The sequence below is a fragment of the Patagioenas fasciata genome, chromosome 21, assembly GCF_037038585.1.
Source record: "Patagioenas fasciata isolate bPatFas1 chromosome 21, bPatFas1.hap1, whole genome shotgun sequence".
NCBI classification, from domain to species: domain Eukaryota; kingdom Metazoa; phylum Chordata; class Aves; order Columbiformes; family Columbidae; genus Patagioenas; species Patagioenas fasciata.
In genome coordinates, this window is record NC_092540.1 from 1,095,706 (window position 1) to 1,109,573 (window position 13,868).

Here is a 13,868-nt window from a genome sequence, read left to right on the forward strand (position 1 = left end):
AGCGGTGTCACAGACACTGACCCACGGAGCACCGGTCAGCGGTGTCACAGACACCAGTGACACGGAGTACAGGTCAGCGGTGTCACAGACACTGACCCACGGAGCACCGGTCAGCGGTGTCACAGACACTGACCCACGGAGCACAGGTCAGCGGTGACACAGACACCAGTGACACGGAGTACAGGTCAGTGGTGACACAGACACTGACCCATGGAGCACCGGTCAGCGGTGTCACAGACACTGACCCATGGAACACCGGTCAGCGGTGTCACAGACACTGACCCATGGAGCACCGGTCAGCGGTGACATAGAGCACAATTCCTCTGCACAGGAACAAAGTTCCCCTCCCGTCCTGTCAAGTTTTCCGGCAGAGCGACAGGTGGCTTCTACCGTGGCAAGAGGACACTCCACAGCCTTGTGGTCTCCTTTGTGAGCTCCTTCACCAGCCTTCCCACAAATGCCATTTCCTGTGAGATCTGCTGTCCTTCCTCTACAGCCTCCCTTTCTGCCCAGCGCCCGCTGTGTTTAGAACCCCTACCTGCACAGAAATCCAGTCGCACACCTCTCAGCTCCACCACCGCTCCCCACTGGAATGAGCCCTCAAGTCTGTAAAGTCTGCTAAGAATTAAAACTGAAGATTAATGAGGCCCTTATGTCCTTGCTCCCTTTGTAAAGCTCAGCAGGGTGCAGCAGTAAGCACCTCCTCGTAAAAAACAGCACAGCACAAAACAGGACAAAAGCCCACGGTATCCCCAGGGTGGCAGCAAGACTTGGACTCAGGCACTGAAGTGCTGGTGGCCCTGGAAACGTCACCCAGGCTCTACTTAAAGCCAGGAGGGGAAAAGCTGTAATGACAAAAGAGCGAGACCCACATCCCCAAGATCCCCAGTCCCCTCTAGGTCAGACTCCAACTCACAGAACGCAACACCACTGCAGTGATTCTGAGGGGTACAGGAGCAGCAAAAAGGATCTGGAGTGGCACAGGACTACAGCCCGGCCACCTCTCCCTCTAGATCTTGCATTCTCTGAGAAAACACTGGGCAGCAACAGGAGAACAACCTTCCAGACCGTGCCTTGACAGGCAAAATTAGGGTGCTTTTCAATTACGCTGGTTCAATCCATTAACGTAACACAATTTAAAGCCCCCTGAAGACTTGTTAAGATGCAGACTAGCACGTTCCAGGCCATGTTAACCTGCCACATAGACGCTGGGGGCAGAATGAGGATTACTGCAGCTAGTAGCACTGAAAAACAGTCATTTTGTGCATCGAGAAAGTAAAAAAGCCTCGGTGTAAAAGCAGCTCCTCACGCGGGGCAGCTGATCCCGTTGTTCACAGAACGCAGCTACAGCAACAGACGTTTTTGCCAAGACAAAAAAAAGGCTGAATCCCACCCATCCTCACACGCGTGGAAACGCGCTGACGTCAATGGCTGTAACGGGTAATTGAAGGCAGAACGCAGCTCGAGGGGTCCCGTTTTACTGCTCTAGGAACAGCACAATGTATTAATAAGAGCGCTGAAGTCCCCAGAGATTCCAGCACACACTTCATGTTTTTAAGACCGGAGTTTTGCCATCTCTGGTTACAGAACGCATCTTTCGGGAATTAATAAACCATTAGCAGCGTTCAGCATGACTAATCTGGTCATGAAAAGGTATTTTTTTTTAACCTGAAGACTTAAAATGGGCAACAGGACAGAAACAACTACCCCTACAAAGGCTACAGTTTGTTTTGCTAAGTTTCCCAGCCGCATTTAACTATGTGGAACAACAGCAGGTCAGATTCTCACTGAGTTTTCATCACTGAAGATTAACAGTCCCACTGAAGTCAGCACACGTCATGAACTTGAGCTAAGAGTTGCAGAAATTCTGTATATTCAGCATGCTGGAATTTCTACCACACTTTTGGCACATTATGCCATTTATTATGGCTCATTAACCAGATCCTTCTGGACCCAGTGCTGTTTACATTTATTAAATGCCCAGACTAAAAGCTACAGGCGCTCTAACAGTTAATTAGCGGAATGAGGGTGTTTGTGTGTAATTCCCAGACTGAGCAGGGGGTGGAGCAGGGAGGAGAATGAAAAGAACAACAGTTGCAAGCCAGATAGATACAGAACACATAAAACCAAGGGGATAGATAGCGCAAAAGGGATCTCATTGCCCTGTTTTTCCTGCTGTCAAAAGAAATCAGTGCTAAACGAAAATAAAAATGTTCAAGTGATATTGTATCGTTAAGTCTTATGATAAATGTTTGGCTCTTACTCCCCAAATCATTCCTTACTCCATTCAATCCGGTGAAGTCACCAGGATTTCTCATTACCCACCAGTCAAACATGAGATAAACGCCTGGTGCTCTCTTCAATGCGCGAGAGGGCTCCTGCCCTGTTTATTTATCACGAGGCTTCATCAGCACCAGCTGAGAGGTAGCAGGTTTTAATGCTCCCATCAGATACAAAAGTTGAAGACAAGCTAAGAACACAGCCATAACAGGAATGCCGGAATTCCTGCAGATTTTGCCACAGGAATATGAGGTTGCTTCAGGGGTATAGAGCTCTTAAACCAAATCGAAGATGCTGAAGAATCGTCTTCATTCAACAGAAAACTTCAGAAGCTGTAAATAAACAATATGAAACGGCACAACGCTTCCTGTGCAGAAAGAGTCCATCTCCTCACAAAATACAGCTTTTTATTTTAATGAAAAATAACAAGATATTTTGATGTGGATATCTACAATAATAATAATTAAAAAAAATCTCTCCTGTAGCTGTTTGCAACCAGGAAACTCTGCCCTCGCACACATTTGGCTGCAATTCGTCCTTTCCCCTCCTGCTAACGAACAGCAACCCCCTGCACGAAGAGCCATACAAAGAACCATCAGAACCACGGGCCCGGTCCCAGACACGCTCCAAACCACGAAGGAGAACAAGAAATACGCACAGAACTTTGCTTTGAGACGGGAAAGAGACTGAAAACAACAAAAACCACAACCTGGGGCTGCCTCCAGCGCGGCTGTTTGAGGGACTCCCGGTCCCCAGGGGCAGAAGGACGTGGTGGCTCCAGCTCCAGGACGCCCCTTCACCTGATCCCAGCCACGGGCACCTGCTGCTGCTTGCGGATCTTGTTGAAGAGCTCCATGTACTGGACCATGGTGTCCGCGGGGCCGTAGACGCTGTCGTGCTTGGTGCCGAACACAGAGGGGACGCCGGGAGCGTGGCTGCCCATGAAGCTCTGCATGAACTCCATGAGCAGGTTCCAGCAGTCGTTGGCGATCACGCAGGGGCCGTACTCCACCTGCAGCAAAACCACGGCCTCAGCCTCGCAGGAGGCAACGCGCTTTCCTCTCTAGAGAGACGATCCCTTCCACAAAAGCATCCGAGAACGTTTTGCATGTAACAAGGACAAATACAGAGAGGACATGCAAGCCACCCCTTCAAAAGGAAAGGGAAGGTGAACCACATCCTGTGAGGGGACTGTTTTGATTAAATCCCCAGTAATGAAGCTCTCGGGACACCGGTTCAAACATCACACTAACAGTACCCCTGCCAAACCCAAACTTCATTCCCATGTGCTGGTAGCTCCGACCATTCGTGTGGCTGTGACATCTCCCAGCTGGAAAAAGCCTTGGGATTAAAAGACTTGAAGCATTTTACTAAACATGAATCTGGCCCCAAACCAGGAGTAAGTTCAAATGCAAACCCTGGAAAATCTACTAAACTCAAAGTACTAAAGCACCTGCCTAAACTCAACCTCATCGTGAAAAGGAGATAAGTACCCTGGGACATCTGGGACAAACAACCAACAACACACCGAGATGCAGAAGGGACTCAGGATTTCTCATCTAGCCTCCAACGTGGGATTTCCCATCTGCACTCGTATTCCGTACCCTCCACGGCCGATCCTCACCTCCACAGAGATCCCGCGGGCACTGGGCCCCATGGTGACCGTGCCCACCTTCACCAAGAAGTCGCAGTACTGGTAGCGGGTGCCCCGGCTCTCGATCTTGTTGGCCTTGGCGTTCTGGAAAAATCCTTTCAGCTTCACCATCAGGATGTCAAAGTTGGCGTCCGCGATGAGGCAGGGACCGTTCTCAAAGAGGGCGAAGCAGCTCAGGGGGTATTCGGAGTTGTGCATCACGTACATCAGCTTCCCCGTCTGCCCTGAAACGAGAGCAGCGGTGTTTGGGCTCCCGAGTGACAGTGACGGCCCCTCAGAGACGGGCATGGCAGGGATGGATGGAGGGACTCACACCCGCCCTCTTGGGACCAAAATGCAGCCTGCAAAATGGCATTTTAAGAAGTTTCACAGAAAAATCCACAGACAGCAAAGAAACCAAGGGCATGGCCTGAAACACAAGTGTGGTGGAGCAGCTGAGGGAGCTGGGGGTTCAGCTGGAGAACAGGAGCTGAGGGGAGACCTTCTGATCTCTGAACTGCCTGGAAGGAGCTTGGAGCCAGGGGGGTCGGGCTCTGCTCCCCAGGAACAAGCGCCAGGAGGAGAGGAAACGGCCTCAAGTTGCGCCAGGGTAGGTTGAGGTTGGATTTAGGAACAATTTCTTCCCCAAAGGGCTGTGGGGCATTGGAACAGGCTGCCCAGGGCAGTGCTGGAGTCACCATCCCTGGAGGGCTGGACAGACAGACATGAGGTTCTCAGGACATGGGGCAGGGACAGGGGTGGGTTATGGTTGGAATCCATGAGCTTGAGGGTTTTTCCAATCAAAATATTCTGTGAATCCCCACAGGAAGGCTCCTCCAAGGGCTGGGCAAGGCGGGAAATGAGGGAGCCGGGGCGTCCCGGTGGTGCCGGTACCGACCTTGGCTGCCGATGGTGGAGGCGGCGGTGTGGTAGGTCTCGCAGTCCACGCAGAACGTCCCCTGCTTCTCGGCCCCCAGCAGCTCCAGCTTCCGCGTCAGCAGCTCCACCGTCTGCTGGACGCTCTTCCCCTCGGCCACCGGCACCTGCGCCACGCTGCAACCGGAGAGGAGCCGCTCACGGACCCGCCGGGGGCGCCGGGACCTCCCGCCCCGCTCCCCCGGCCCATCCCATCCCGCCCCGGTACCAGGTGACCCCCATGCTGCGCCGCCCGCCGCGCCGGGACGGAAGTACCGCCGCCCGCCGGAAGGGGCGTGGCCTCCGCGTCGCCGGAAGGGGCGTGGCCGAGGCGCACGCGTGTCTGCCCCGTGTCCCGGTCCCGGTCCCGGCCCCGCGATGCCCAAGGCCCGGCGGGCGCGGGGCTCCGGTCCCGGCTCCGGCCCCGGGCCGGTGCTGCCGCTGGCCGAGCAGATCCTGCAGGACGCGGCCCCGCGGCCGTCGGCGCGGGGGAAGCGGCGCGGCGGCCCCGAGGAGGCGGATGGCGGCGGGGAGGGCTACGTGGAGCCACGGCTGTCCCGGCGCATCCTGGAGCAGGCGCGGCGGCAGCAGGAGGAGCTGGAGGCCGAGCACGGGCCCGGCGAGCCCGCGGGCCCCAGGCAGCGCAGCACGGCGCTGGGTGAGTCCCGGTTCCCCCGGCCCTCCCGGTCCCCCCCCGGGTTCTTCCCTGGTTCCCCTGGTCCCCTCCTGTTTTTCCCTGGTCCTGCTCCGATTCTCCTTGGGTTCCCCCCATGTCCTCTCCTGGTTCCCCCCTAGTTCTGTCCCGGTCCTCGCCCAGTCCTCTCTCGATCCCCACCGCTGGTCCTCTCTGGTTCCTTCCCTGGTTTCCCCCTGGTCCCCTCCCGGTTCCCCCCAGGTTCTTCCCCAGTCCTCGCCCGATTCCCCCCGCAGTTCCCCTCCCGGTTCTCCCTGGTTGTCCCCTCCGGTTCCTCACCCAGTCCTCCCCCGGTTCTCCCCGGTTGTTCCCCCCGTTTTCCCCCCACGTCACGGTGTGAGGCCCCGGGCTCATCCAGCTCCCCCCAGGCCCGGCGCTGGGCGGCTCGGACTCGGAGGACGATGAGTGGCCCTCGCTGGAGAAGGCGGCGCTGGTGGCGGGACGGAGCGGGGAGTACGGCGGGGAGGTGGCCGTGGACCCCGAGGACGAGGCGGCCATCGAGATGTTCATGAACAAGAACCCGCCGCTGAGGTGAGGGGAAGGGGCCGGGACGGGGCTGCCGCTCCCCAGGGGGTCTCTGACTGTCCCCTCGCGGGCCCAGGCGCACGCTGGCCGACATCATCATGGAGAAGATCACGGAGAAGCAGACGGAGGTGGAGACGGCGCTGTCGGAGCTCTCGGGCTGCCCCATGGCCCAGCTGGATCCCCGTGTCCTGGAGGTCTACAGGGGCGTCAGGGAGGTGAGCCCAAAGCCGCTGCTGTCCCATCCTCGCTGTGTGCAGCATCTTCTGCGGTGTTTGTCTCAGTCACTGGAGAATTTCTGAGTGACGACCTCCTGAGCACGGTGCTGGGGCTGAGCCCGCGATGGTTCTTTCTTAGGACTTGGGGTGGCCCTTTCTTACCGGAGATGCCAAGGGAGGGGACAATTTCTTATGGTCCTGAGACACATCCTGCAGCCCTCCATGTCAGTGCCTCTGTGTCACTGCCTGGCCTGTATCCCTGTCTTTAAGGTGCTGTCCAAATACAGGAGCGGGAAACTCCCCAAGGCGTTTAAAATCATTCCTGCCCTATCCAACTGGGAGCAGATCCTCTACATCACGGAGCCGGAGACGTGGACAGCAGCTGCCATGTACCAAGCCACCAGGTACGATCATCCCTGGGAGCTGCTGGTGCTGGACCTTTTAGATTTTCTTTCTGTAACTGGACCCAGATTCACAGAACACCAGCCCGTCCCCAGCCCTGTCCCCACAGCTCACTTTGTGCTTTGCTTTTCCCAGGATATTTTCATCCAACCTGAAAGAGAGGATGGCCCAGCGGTTCTACAACCTGGTGCTGCTGCCGCGGGTCAGGGACGACATCGCCGAGTACAAGCGCCTCAATTTCCACCTCTACATGGCTCTGAAGAAGGCGCTGTTCAAGCCGGCAGCCTGGTTCAAAGGTGGGGACTCCCTGCGAACCGGGACCGGGCTCGGTCTTGTCTGGTGATCTCAGGGTGTTTGGGGCTGGTTGCATGGCGGGAGATGCTGCGGCCCCAGCGCCAGCAGCTGCTGTTCCCCGTGTGCGGTGTGTCCGGGGATCGCAGGGTTTTGCGGTTAACGCGGGCGCTGCCTCTTTCCGCTCGCAGGGATCCTCATCCCCCTGTGCGAGTCGGGGACCTGCACGCTGCGGGAGGCCATCATCATCGGCAGCATCCTCACCAAGTGCTCCATCCCCGTCCTGCACTCCAGGTAATGCGCTGGGGGCTGCGGGGAACACAGGCTCTTTGGGGACACCAGAGCTGTCCCTCTGCGGCATCTCAGGGCTTGGGGATTCACTCACCTCCCTGCGGGGTTGAGATTCAAGGTTCAGGGACAGGTTTGTCACTGTTTGGGGTGGCTCCTGCCCTCACCCCACTGCTCCCTCCGTCCCGCAGCGCGGCCATGCTGAAGATCGCCGAGATGCAGTACAGTGGCGCCAACAGCATCTTCCTCCGGCTGCTCATCGACAAGAAGTACGCGCTGCCCTTCCGCGTGGTGGACGCCCTCGTCTTCCACTTCCTGGCCTTCCGCACGGACCAGCGGGAGCTGCCCGTGCTGTGGCACCAGAGCTTCCTGGCCTTCGCCCAGCGCTACAAGGAGGACCTGTCCTCGGAGCAGAAGGAGGCTTTGCTGGAGCTGCTCAAGTTCCACAGCCACCCGCAGATCTCGCCGGAGATCCGGAGGGAGCTGGTGAACTCCAAGACGCGGGATGTGGAGGGGGAGCAGCCGGCGGCCATGGAGTGAGTGGGGAGAGCCAGGCAAAGCGCAGCCTGAGCTGCTCTCGGGACGCTTCTCTGTGTGGTTGGGAGCTCCGTGTGAGCGGAGCGCAGGGAGCAGCGCGGGAGCGTTGGAGCCGGGGTCCTGCTGCTCCCGGTGGGCGCCGGGTTCCGCTGTGCCTGCGGAGCTGGACTGTGCTCCCTGCTGCTCGTCACAGGCAGGGCAGCCCTGTCCCACCCGGGACCCTGGTGCCACCAGCACCCGCGAGGGTTTGGTCTGTTCCTGTATTGGAAAATAAAACCCAAAGCCATGTCTATCGGTCACATCCCTGTGCGGTCCTGCCCTGTCCCTGCCCTGTCCCCAGCAGGTGGCAGAGCAAAGCCACCAGCCCCAGGGTTCTGCAGAGCTGCAGGTGGAACCGCCAGTGCTGCAATTGCAAAGGGATCCGTGCGCACCTGTCCCCAGACTGCAAAGGGACCCCCGCACACCCCCTCTGCCCTCTCTGGATTTCCCCAAAACACTGAGCTGAGCTGACCTTGCAGAGCTGCTGACAGCAATGCTGCGACACTGAGGTTTGTGTGTCGCGATTCCCTGGTCTCGCCACTGAACGGGCACAAAGTCCTGGTGGTGCTGCCTGTGTGGAAAAGCCCCTGCGGCAGCGGGTTGTGCTGGGACAGCTGCGCCCGTCACTTCTCCCGGGAGCCGCCACCTTCTCCCGTGACAGCGGTGAGAGCAGAAGCCACATGAAGCGGAGCCACACGCAAAGCCCGGCCGCCCTGGGCTGGTCACACACCGCAGCGCCTTTCCCTTGGCTTTGTGATTTCTATCTCCTTTCTTTAAAAAGAAGCCAGAAGCCGATGGGCGCCAGCGATAGCCCGGGCTCGCACGCACCCCGCGCGCTGTCGGCGAGAGGGAGGGCGGCTCGAAGCTGCTGGGGGGTGAAGTCGCTGCCACCTTGCCCACAGGAAGGTGGTTTGGGTTCCGTGTTCATCACCACCATCCATGAGCTGCCCCGGGGAAGCGCAGCGAGTCCCGTGGGTGCTGCAGTGTCAGCGGGGCCGGAGCTGGTGCTGTCCTGCCCGCTCCCTTCACCCCGTGCTGGGGCTGGGGCCTCGGGGAGCAGCCCAGGGGCTGCCGGGCCCCCGCACAATTCGGGGCAGATCAGCGGCTCCGCGAGGGCAGCGCAGCCCCAGCGGATCACGCAGGGAAACCCTCGAGGCGTTCGCACTTGTTTAAAATACTTTATTGCAACATCATATGGTCCTCTGATTCTCCCAGCAGCGGGCCTCTTGCGTGTGAACACCAAACCACTTTACTCTTAAATTAAAACCCATTTATATATATATAAAAAAATTTTGTACAGACAGGCTCTGCGCCCCCAGCCCCCGGTAGCGGGAGGCAGAGGCAGCAGCAGATGCTCTTCTGGAGAAACCAGGCTGGTGGAAGAACAGCAGCCCCATCCTGTTCCACCTGATAAGACTTTTGTTTCTAGTGGCATCCAAAAAGGAAGATTCCTACCTCCCGTTCCACGTCCCCGCGGGACAACAGCCGCGGATCCGGAGCTCACGGAGCAGCATCCGCCTCCCCTCCCGCACGGTCTCTCTGGCTTCTCCTTGTTAATACAATCCTACTATTTAATGGTTTTCCTCTTAGAAAAGCAGCATTATTTTTTTTTTAAACACTTTTTTATAAAACCTAACAGACAGGATCAACAACAATACAAAAATTGCAATATTTGCTTTTCAACTCAAGTGCGCAGCAAATTTTCGGCCGGATGAGGACACAACTTGGAGCCACCCCGAGCGCAGCCCCCGAGCGCGATCCGAGGTCCCTGCCTTGGAGGAGTTGAAGACGCATTTCAGACCATAGCAGCACATTCAAAGGGATTTCTTAAAACCTAGTCTGATGTCTAAGCTACCTACAAAAACACAACCAGCTTCCAAATGAGAGTCTCCCCTTGCCCAGGGAGGCGGGGAAGGGGACAAGGGCGAAGGCACAAGTTGGGAAGGAGAGGAGAGCGGCGTCCAGGCCCCACAGCAAGAACGGCCGCGTTCTCCCCCTTCCCCGTTTCCCAGCAGTTAACAATAAATTAAGCAGCCTCAGTGGGGCAGCGGGAAGCCAAGGGGATCGCGCCCAAACCTCACCTGGGAGCTGCTCCCCGAGGCCGGGACTTTGCCGTCCGTGCAGACGGGGAGCACGTCCCCAAGCAAGCCGAAAACCCACAAATCCCAAATCTAACGGCAACAACAAACAAGGCACACGTTTCCCCCTCCAAGCAGAAGCAGCCGCACCACCCGCCCGGGAGCCGCAGCAAATGGGCACAAAGCGACGGGGACCATGGGGGCAGCAAGCACCCGCTCCCTCTGCCCGGACACCAGTTCTGTCTCGGAGCCACGTGGGTTGGGGGGTTACAGGGATTTTGGTCATGGAGGCCGGGGAAGGGGCTCGTTAGCCATGACTGGTGGCCCTCGCGGGCTGGGAGTCGTCACGGTGAACACCCCTGCGGAGACAGCGAGCAGCGGCCGCGCTCCGAGGAACACGAACCGAGCAACGTTTTACAACTGCGATTTGGGTCCTGCTCCCCCTTCCCCAGCTGCCCCTGCGTGTGGCCACCGCGGAAACCGTCGCTTCACCCCGGCCGCCCGCAGAAGCCGACGAGCAGCGTGGAGCTCACTGACCCGGCCGGCCCATCCTGCTCCGCACCGCCAGCGAGCGGAACGGACCCTCAGCGGGCGCCGAGGGGCGGGCAGGGGGTGCAGCGACGTTGGGGTGCCCGGGGCCGGCGGGGCCGGGCGGCTCTCGGGAAGGGGGGGCCGGTCACAGGTTGACGTCCGTGACGTCTGTGGGGGTGCTGGTGGGCTGGCTGGCCGGGTAAGCAGCAGTCTTGGCAGCGTTGTATTCCTGTTGGCTTTGGGACGCCTGCTTCAGGCTCTCGGCTAAGGCCGCCTCGATCTTCTCCTGACAGGCCTTCAGGCAGTCCTGCGGGACACGAGAGGGACAGGATGCTCACTTCTCTGCTGCGCAGAGGTGGGAGCCTTATCAATAGCTCAGAGCAGCTGCTGGGCTATGTCTGTGGCTGCTGGAGCATCTAAACCCAGCAGACAGAGCCGCCTTTCTCCAACAAGGGGCACCTCCAGCGTGGCTGTGCTCTGGTTGTCTTCTCCCCACCTCCCCACGTTCTCAAGGAGCAGCGGTTGTGCCCATCGGAGCTTCCCAAAGCAGCCGGGCTCCGCCTGGACGCAGCGCGTGGCTCCAGCACCGTGGCACAGCCGACGAGCTCCGTGGGGCTGGGTCCAGCCCAAACCCCCCAGCCCCATGAGCGATGGTTTCACCAGAGCGATGCTGCAGCCACAGAGCTTCTCTCAGGGCTTCTCCCCTCCTGCTGTCCATGGGGAGCCCCCGTGACTCCCTGGGGTGCAGGGAGTCCCGTGCTGGGACTGCGAGCAGCGCACATCTCTTGTAATACAAGCAAACCCGCTATTTGCCCCCCACACGAGCTGTAACCAGAGGGGGAAACTCCTCCACTTGGACACCAGAGCACCACGATGCACCAAGAGCCACGGAGGCATCGCCAATGGGTTCATCCCAGCCCTGCACCCGTGGGGCTCAAACCGAGGGGCCAGAGGTGACATTTTGTGCCCCAGGGCCGAGCCGGAGGCCGCGGGGCCGCGCGTGCTGGCTGGATATTGTCACACCCCGAAATCTCTTACCAGGAATCTGCCGCCAGTTCTTAGAAACTGTCAGAGGATGTGGGGAGCGAAAATAGCAAACGCCCCAACGCCCACCTCCCCTTCCCCGCGCCGCTTCCCGTCAGCGCGGCCGCCCCGGGCAGCTCGCTGCGGGGCCTCACGCGCTCTCGGTCGGCAATTTCGGCAGAGGGGCTGAGAGGCGGCAGCCAGGATCCTGCCCCGCTGGACAAGCCTCGGGGGCTGCCCACGCAGATGGGCTTGGCCCAGCCTGCGAGCCCCCTGCTCTGCCGCCATGCCCGGGGCTCTGGGTGGCACCCGGGGGTCTGGTCCTGCCCCACATGGGATAAGGATGGTCCAGAGCGGCCCCCAGCCTCACCCCAAGCGCTGTCACTGCCACAGGCCAGCTCAGCGCGATGGCACAGCTCCTGCCGGCCACAGACGTGCGCCATCGTCCCCTCCGTCCCCACCAACCTGCAGAGCCAAAGGGGAATGGCAAGGCCAGGTTCGGGGAGCAGCATCATCCCCCAGGAGCCCTGAAACGCTGTGGACACGTCCCCAGGGCTCCCTGTGTGCTGGGAGCTGCCGCGGTCCTGTCTGCAGCACCTCAGCCGGGCGGGCCAGATGCTCCCTCGGGCTGGGGAGGGGGAGCGGAGGCTGGGGGCTCCATTTCGCTCCCTCTGGTGCCCTCCTGCTTCCCACCTGTTCCTGCACCAGCCCCAGCCCAGCGCAGGTTTCAGCGCCGGCCCCATTCACCGCAGCAGCTTGAGAGCAGCTGGCTGCACTGATTCACTCTTTAAAAAGGATCTGGTAAACAAACAATTAAAAAAATGCAAGCCGCACAACTAGATCAGGACACAAATAGATCAGGACGCCCTCCTGGCCGGACAAACCCCCGTCACGGCACCGGCACCTTTCCCAATTCCCAGTGCGGCTGTCAGGGGACTGTAACCAACCCGCCCGGCTGCCGGCTGCACGCTCGGCCACAAGAGAAGATCAAAAGGGGCCCCTGGCAGCAGCAAAGCTCCCGATCGCTGCACTGCAGCAGGAGCGAGCTGGGAACAGGGAGCCCAACAGCGACACTGTGCCCGTGTCCTGGAACGCTCGCTGCCCCCGGCCTCCTGCCCGCCCCAGGCTGGGCACCGGCAACCAGACACCGGCGCAGGTCGAGCAGATGCCGAGCCCGGGTTCTCCCGCTGCCCCATCCCACCGCGTCAACCCGATCCCCCGGCCACCTGCCCGCGGGGAACAGCCGCTCCCCTTTGTGCTGCCGCTCTAAGGCTGCTGCGCTTGTCACGCTCGGCACAGGAGCCAGGAGCCAACCGCGGCCACGGGACTGACAAACCACGTTTGGAGATGCTCCCTCATCTCCAGGTGTTCCTCAAGGCAAAGTCAGTGTCACTACAAACAGCCAAACTGCCTCTCCCTCTAAGAACGAGCAGCAGAAAGAGGAAAGGTTTCCAGCAGATCCAGCAGCAAAACCGCTTTGTGTCCCCTGTGAGCACTCACCACCTCCGTGCCCGTGATGCTGGCCAGCAGCTCGGTGACGGCCTCGCCGCTGAAATCGTTCACAGAGATCGTCAGGCCGTGGATCGCTGCCCCGATGCTGCCCGTCGCGATCATGGAGGGGGGGTACATGGCAAAAGTGTGGTCTAGAGCCAGGGAGGGGACACAAGAAGCGGCCGTTAGCAGGGATGCACATGGTGAGTTCTTGTGAGTGATTGCCCTGGAAAACTCGAGCGGGGCAGACAGAGCAGTTTCTGGCTCAGCACAGGGAAACGGGGGTGAAGGAACAGAGATGGGGTGAGCACCAGAGCAGCTGCATGGAGCTGCTTCTCTGGGTCCATCCCACCAAAACAAATCCTGAAGATGAGGCTGCTCTTGTGACACAGAGTGAGGCCGATAACAGCTCAGATTCAGCCCAGCCCTCCCCCTGGTGCCTTCCTGCAGCAACAGGGGCGGCTCGGCAGCTTTGCTCTTCCCTGGCATCTGTCACGTATCCACTAAGCGCCCCCAGCACCATTATCCCACTTTGTCAGGGGCAGAAAACATGTCAGTGAGCAGCCAAATGCTCTGATTTGAAGGCAGGCAGGTGCTCAGCGTCCCAGAAAGCCGGGGGGTTGCAGAGCAGCCCCCGCTTACCACCGCCAGCACCCCAGGGGCTCCGGCCGAGCAGACACCCACCCGTGGCACACAGCGCGATGAAGGTCTGCGCGTGTTTCTTCACCAGCTCCATCTTGTCCTTTGGCAGCGGGAGGTGATGGAGGATGTGAGCCAAGAAATCATTTGCTATCACCGAGACCAGGTCCCACTTTAGCTGTTCCAGGACGAGAACCTCCCAGTCCTGCAGAGTCAGACAGACAAACAGACAGAACATTATTCAGCGGGGCTCGACCAGGCAAAAACACTCATCAGATTCAAGGGCA

The 13,868-nt window shown here is 59.3% G+C and overlaps 3 protein-coding genes across 6 annotated transcripts in view; 1 reads left to right on the top strand and 2 right to left on the bottom strand.

The window, feature by feature from the left end:
* Positions 1-2,670: 2,670 nt before the first annotated feature.
* MED20 (mediator complex subunit 20) lies at positions 2,671-5,124 on the bottom strand. 2 transcript variants are annotated; one of them, XM_065854609.2, is made up of 4 exons: positions 5,058-5,124; positions 4,812-4,966; positions 3,905-4,158; positions 2,671-3,292 (listed from the first exon to the last, which is right to left on the bottom strand). In XM_065854609.2, exons 1-4 carry the CDS (start codon positions 5,069-5,071, stop codon positions 3,077-3,079), a joined length of 639 nt encoding a protein of 212 aa, XP_065710681.1. In that variant the 5' UTR covers positions 5,072-5,124; the 3' UTR covers positions 2,671-3,076. The 2 variants fall into 2 exon arrangements, with proteins under 2 accessions (XP_065710681.1, XP_065710683.1); XM_065854611.2 differs by lacking the exon at positions 5,058-5,124 and having other exon boundaries at positions 3,905-4,153; positions 4,812-4,946.
* A 38-nt stretch (positions 5,125-5,162) lies between these two features.
* BYSL (bystin like) lies at positions 5,163-8,070 on the top strand. The gene is made up of 7 exons (XM_065854612.2): positions 5,163-5,486; positions 5,891-6,053; positions 6,124-6,262; positions 6,533-6,666; positions 6,800-6,960; positions 7,147-7,249; positions 7,435-8,070. Exons 1-7 carry the CDS (start codon positions 5,207-5,209, stop codon positions 7,781-7,783), a joined length of 1,329 nt encoding a protein of 442 aa, XP_065710684.2. The 5' UTR covers positions 5,163-5,206; the 3' UTR covers positions 7,784-8,070.
* Positions 8,071-8,983: 913 nt separating this feature from the next.
* The window catches only part of CCND3 (cyclin D3), a 35,069-nt gene continuing 30,184 nt past the window's right edge, over positions 8,984-13,868 (bottom strand). For all 3 annotated transcript variants that reach the window (XM_065854513.2, XM_065854514.2, XM_065854512.2), the window contains exons 3-5: positions 13,627-13,786; positions 12,952-13,094; positions 8,984-10,735 (exon numbers count right to left, since the gene is read on the bottom strand). In XM_065854513.2, coding sequence (XP_065710585.1) covers positions 10,574-10,735; positions 12,952-13,094; positions 13,627-13,786 — 465 coding nt within the window. In that variant the 3' untranslated portion in view covers positions 8,984-10,573. The remainder of the gene's footprint in view (positions 10,736-12,951; positions 13,095-13,626; positions 13,787-13,868) is intronic.

Bases quoted from the DNA above. Each gene is read 5' to 3' on its own strand.
- MED20 (XM_065854609.2), bottom strand. The intron at 4,159-4,811 runs GTCGGTACCGGC...CTCTCGTTTCAG, and splicing joins CTCCACCATCGGCAGCCAAG to GGCAGACGGGGAAGCTGATG. The intron at 3,293-3,904 runs GTGAGGATCGGC...GTTTTGCTGCAG, and splicing joins CCCGCGGGATCTCTGTGGAG to GTGGAGTACGGCCCCTGCGT.
- BYSL (XM_065854612.2), top strand. From the start codon at position 5,207: ATGCCCAAGGCCCGGCGGGCGCGGGGCTCCGGTCCCGGCTCCGGCCCC. The intron at 6,054-6,123 runs GTGAGGGGAAGG...TCGCGGGCCCAG, and splicing joins AACAAGAACCCGCCGCTGAG to GCGCACGCTGGCCGACATCA. The intron at 6,263-6,532 runs GTGAGCCCAAAG...CCTGTCTTTAAG, and splicing joins TCTACAGGGGCGTCAGGGAG to GTGCTGTCCAAATACAGGAG.